This window comes from Haliotis asinina, chromosome 10 (assembly GCF_037392515.1).
Source record: "Haliotis asinina isolate JCU_RB_2024 chromosome 10, JCU_Hal_asi_v2, whole genome shotgun sequence".
Lineage (NCBI taxonomy): Eukaryota > Metazoa > Mollusca > Gastropoda > Lepetellida > Haliotidae > Haliotis > Haliotis asinina.
Genome location: NC_090289.1, coordinates 22,516,939 through 22,522,961, shown reverse-complemented (window position 1 = coordinate 22,522,961; position 6,023 = coordinate 22,516,939). Strand labels below are relative to the sequence as shown.

At 39.4% G+C, this 6,023-nt stretch overlaps 1 protein-coding gene across 1 annotated transcript in view; it reads right to left on the bottom strand.

Moving 5' to 3' along the window:
• Positions 1 to 863: 863 nt before the first annotated feature.
• Positions 864 to 6,023, bottom strand: part of LOC137298542 (death-associated protein 1-like) — a 12,790-nt gene continuing 7,630 nt past the window's right edge. The window contains exons 3-4 of the mRNA XM_067830839.1: positions 3,181 to 3,238; positions 864 to 2,590 (exon numbers count right to left, since the gene is read on the bottom strand). Of these exons, the coding sequence (XP_067686940.1) occupies positions 2,474 to 2,590; positions 3,181 to 3,238 (175 nt within the window). The 3' untranslated portion in view covers positions 864 to 2,473. The remainder of the gene's footprint in view (positions 2,591 to 3,180; positions 3,239 to 6,023) is intronic.

Sequence of the window (6,023 nt, the reverse complement as noted above, 5' to 3'; positions counted from 1 at the left end):
TTGTTCTCTGTATGGTTGGTTGAAACTCATTGTTATCAAAGTTTTTCAAACTCTCGATTGTGTGTGGTAATAACAACGTGTTGCGAAATGTGACCGTATGCTTCACATAAACTGATTTCTGTTATGGGCTATTTGTGCCATTGAGTCAGCTGAATAATGTGGCACTGCACAGACCCATGCTAGTCAAATAAGTAAAATGATATTAGGTTTGTGTTTCGTCAAATTTGATAACCACGCGTTTTAAGGAAAGATTTCATGTAAGTACAGACGTTATAACATAAATGGGTCATTCTTGTTTCAGCTACTTACGACACACGCACATAGCTCTCACTAAAAGTGGTGCTATAATTTCCGGGTACTCGAGTCCGGGTCGGGTTTTATCCCTCGGGTACTCGAGTCCGATTTTTGCTACCCGTCAGAGCCCTAAGCAGAAGCATAATCAGCCGTCTGGCTGTGGAAGTGGCAATAATATCTCTACATCTTCAATATCCCTTGCCATGAATCTCTTGAAAATTCGACTCCCAAAATATTGTTTGTCCAAGTGATATGGTTTGGAATAGTGTCAAAACTCACTGATCTTTGAAACGTTTAGGTTGCTGGCTATGAATCGGTGCCACAGCATCACCTCATTCATGGAGAACTGTTTCACTCACTTTTAGCAATATTACCTCTATATAACAGCTGACAATATCAATGGTGAACCCCATGATAATGAACAAACACTGTAGGCAGACCTTGCCTCAGTAAGACTACTGTTAAAGTTACGTGTGCTGATGTAATTACCTTCCTCAGGAAGATGAACCTACTGGGCAGTGCCTTTGGCACATGCATATTTCAAGAAGACAACCAACAAAACATGCAGGAAAGTTTGCCATCTTTATTCACAGCATAGGAGCTTTCAATATAACAATTCAAAGGCTAACTTAGAAAGACATGATACAGATGATTAAGGTACACCCAAAGATATTACAAACAAGCACAATGAATGTACAGCATTGTATGGAGCGATCACATGTGGCAGTGCATGCTGCACATGCTGGAATGACATACAGACACATTCATCCCAATATAAGGCACCGGTACATAGCAACTACTGAAATATGGTGCTGTCAGATTGCATCGGCACGTACAAGTCTACTCATACCTCCAAATAGCATGTCTATTCCGTACAGTCGTATGAGGGGCTGTTGTGACAGGCACAGGCAGGCATGAATGTACTGAACATTCTCAGAGACAAGAGTGCACTGACTGAAGAAACAGTGTGTGCTACTGCCGTATCAGCAGGGTGGAACTTGAGGCCTCCCATCATGTCCTTAATATACAGTCAAACCACCATGACAGAATTACACGTTAACAATTTCCATCGCATACAGCTGTTTTCTGTCTGGAGTTGTTCTCACCAAGATGTATATATATCCATCACCAAGACAGCATGAACAGGACTATGATATAATCAGTACATTGTAACTAGCAACATGAAATATACTTGGCCTCCCAAAATATAAAAGATTACTTATGGAGATCCGAATATACAGCATGAAGTTGTCATCTGCAGAAAATGAACATTCATTTTCATGCTGTTTTTATGTTTTGGGGCTAATCTTACAGGATGAATGGGATATACGATATGCAGATTGGTTCTCAGTTTACAACACTAAGATTTATTATTACTAGTATTTAAAATGTTTCAAGACGAGCAACACCAACTAGAGTGCAATTAAGAGCATGGTGGAGATAAATGTTTATAAAGTGTACGTGCTTGGTGTGACAATATCAACACTGTCCCAGAAACCTGATCTACTTAGATGTACAACCAGTGTTACAGTAACACTTTCAGGCAAACAACAGACTGAGCACTCACTCAGAAATACACAACAACCAAATGCAAGCATACCAAGACATCAGATATGAACATGTGATGATGTTTGGAGGACTTCATCACTTTGGTTATTTACGTACATGATGACGATGTGGCACCATGGGTCTGTTGCTATAGGAATCGTATACCAGCAAATGTTGCAACAAGAGATGTATGTTATAGGTATAATTTATACAGACTAGCACTTTTTAACAACTGTAAACTATCATCACCACCTGGACATATGGCCCTTGAACGTCTCTTGATGCAAAGTATCACTCAATCAACTTTTACAACACATATATTAAGTATAAATCACATGTGTCTTGCAAAAGGCTGATGATGTCACTATCCTAAAGATTGACACATCTCCAATCTGCTGTACCACATAACAGTCAAATTGTTATATCATCAAATTCTTCAGTAATGACTTGTAATGGCAATTATCCAATGACATGAGATTGTTACAACACAAGTTAATGTTTTAACCTTCACCATGACTTCAAGTGCTTCCTGTAGTCCAGCGTCTACAAAGCCAAGTAGGGTAGCAGTATGACAAGAGGGGGTGGGGTGATGTGCTCCAGCTGTGACAGACAACAAAACGCCTTCTTGAGTTCACTTGCGGGGCTGCTGGATGTTCATGTTGGTTCTGGGAGGACCGTGGCGGTCAATGGCTGGCATTGGTTTCTCATGGTATGCCTTCACTGCTGCAGGTGGAAAGTCCTTGTCACCCTACAAGCAATATGCAGAGTGCAACTTACAGTTATGATACATGACAATCAGAGCATGACATGACAAACAAACACAGCATTACAGTTCCTCAGGCAGGACATATGGCTCACAATCACAGCATGACACATGATCAGGACAGAACACATGACACACAATAAGAGCATCAGACATGAAGCATAAGGGCATGACATGACAATCAGTGCATGACACACAATCAGAGCAGGACATTATGACACATAATCAGTACATGCTACATGACACACGATCAGAGCAGGACACATGACACACAATCACTGCATGACACATGACAAATTCAGAGCAGGACATTATGACACACTATCAGTGCATGAGACATGACACATGATCTGCGGAGGATACATCTGCACCATTATACACAACACACAATCAGAGCATGACACATGACATACAGTCACAGCATCACCCATGACAAAAAAGTGCATCAAGCATGACACACAAGCAGAGAATTTCTTTCAACATTGTTTGGGTCCACAACTAAGCAAGGTTGTCCATCGTGTGGGTAACAAATGTTTTATCACTTATCAACAATGATATTCACTAGTCTACTTTACCTTTGTTACAGCTCCAGAAACCAGGATGGACTGATGGTGCTTGTCGGGCTTTGCCTCTCTGCAACACATGGCAATGTGCTCATAAATCTAGGGACATATGGTCTGTTTGTCTCTGAATGAGAATAATGAACTGTAAAATAACTCAAAACAAGAATAGTCTAATAAATGGCAATCAGTAAGTAGCAAGGAACTAACCAGAACCAAACCACATCGGCTGTTTGATATTTTGGTGGCATTTGTTCCTGTGCACAGAACTCAAGTCACCAATCAGTTTCAGTTAAGCAATGTTAAGTCCGTGATGGGTGACGTGTCTGGCAGCTTGACTCCTGAGAGTTTCTAGGACTTTAGTCTTGCCCTACAACAAAGCACATGTGATACATGTGGTCTCACCTTAGCAAGTGAGTCTGTTAAAACTTGCCTCTGTTCCCCCAGCAGACAAGAGTCATCAGAAGATGACAAATTTCCCCAGCCCCCATAAATTTGAAAGAACAAATCAAGTGACAGTTACTTAAAATCTAATTTGATTTCCTTTCACCAAGCCCAAATTGTTTACATGGAAATCATGAAATACAAAAATGCCAAACATCTGCAAATAGCAAAAGTCAACACTCCAAGTTCTGTTTGATATATCTGTCAAGTTTTGTAGAAATATATTGAAAGGTTGCGAGTTGTGATCCAGAATAAAACCCATCCCTCCGATTTGAGACTAAGTCCAAATCAGTTCCGTATTAAAATAGAAATGCCAACAAGAGTCATCAGAAGATGATACATACCCCTACCTCCCACATATTTGAAAGAAAAAATCATCAGACAGTTACTTAAATACCAGCTTGATTTTTTTAGCCTTATTCCAAATTGTTTCCACAGAAATCATGAAAAATCTAAATGCCCCATATCTGTAAATAGCAAAATATGCCACTTTAAAATCTGCCTTATAAATCTGCCAAGTTCTCTTGAAAGATACTTAAAGGTTTCAAGTTGTGCTCCAGAAATGCAACCCACCCATCCTTTTTGAGATAAAGTCTGAATCATTTCCATAGAAACTGACAAAAATATAAACACCAAAAATCTGTAAATAGCAAAAGGCACCACTTTGGGACCTGCCTCACTTATCTGTCAAGTACTGCTGAAAGATATTAAGAAGTTTATGCTCCAGAAACGAAACACCTCCTCCTTCTTGAGACTAAGTCCGAAAAGTTTCAATGGAAACCACTTAGGCTTATGTTTGATATATCTGTTAAATCTTAAACATGTTGAAGAGAGATATCAAAGTGCTTTTGAGTTGTGCTCCAGACCAGAAACAAAACCACTAAAATGACCTTTTTGAGATAAAGTCGTTTTCATGGAAACAAAGAAAAGTAAAATGACAAAATTCTCCAAACAGCAAAAGGCACCACTGTAGCGTTTGTTTGATATATCTACCATATATCTTTTGAGTTGCACTCCAGAAATGAAGGTCACCTTCACTTTAGAGACCACGTTCAAACAGTTTTCATGGAAACCACGAAAAATACAAAATGCCAAAGATCTGTAATTAGGAAAAGGCACCACTTTAGATTCTGTTTCATATATCTACCAAGTTTTGTTGGTGTTCATGTTTCCATGGAAACTGAAAAAATACAAATGACAAAAATCTTAAAAAAGCAACAGGCACCAAAGCTTTCGATTTGCACTCCCTTCAGAAACGAAGCCCATCACTCCCAATTGAGACTTACTCCAAACCGTTTGCATGGAAACTGAGAAAAATGGAATTTACAAATATCTGTGAATAGCAAATGCACCACTTTGGGACCTGCCTCGCACATCTGCCATGTTTTGCTGAAAGATACTGTTGAAAAACTGGGTTAAATTCTATCCTAAGTACTGGGCATGGGGGTGCATAAATGTATATTTCATCATTACATACCATGCATAGAATAGCTTTGTATTGGTTAGTCTTGTAGCACATTGTTTCACTTGCCTCTGTTGCGGGATAATTTTCCGACCAAGGTGACTGTTCATTGTAGCGCTAGATACATTGGGTAGGCCACGTGGTTGGTGCTAAATATGTTGGGTAGGCTCTGATTGGCGGAGACATTCGTGATCAGTAGGTGAACTTTGACCCATGTCGGAGGTCGTTCTAGAGTGCTATATAAGTGATTTAGTTGTCTAGCTTCGGTCAACCGAGTAACATCAGGTAAAATCGCCCCTTCAGGTCCTGTTCCAGGGTCATTCCCTCCCCATTTAAGGAGTGGATCATTAAACTGTACACTAGGCCATGTATTGCTAGGTTTCTTCTGTTGGTGTATTTTGGGTTGGGTTGGGGGAAAATTAGGAGTAGGAAACGAACTAGGATCTGTATCTTTTGGGTAACATTTATATAAGAACAGGGTTGGTGGCTTAAAAGTAAAAGTTTAACCGATCTGAATCAACCTGTTGATGCAATAGTGTGTCATTTATCAGCTGTTAAGTTTTTGTTTGTATTTTGCTACGTATTCTGTTTTGTAATAAATTATTGTCAGTTGTTAGCTTGCTTCTGTTATTTTCCCTACTTGCCCGATTAAGGAACTGGTTACTGAGTTTGAAAGTAGAGAACACATCAGCCTGAAACACTACATTTAAAAAAGAAACACACAACGCAAAGTCCAATGAAGGTTGATTAACATCTTGTTCCCACCTCATTATTCCTCAAACTCAGCTTTCACTTGGTGAATGTAACGAACATCAAAACCACACCTATTACAATATCAAGAAGTTTTCAACTTGTGATTGGGAAACTAAGCCCACACCTCCCTTTTGAGACTAAGCCCAAATCATGGAAACCAAGTAAAATGGAAATGACAAAAGTCTGTAAATAGTAAAAG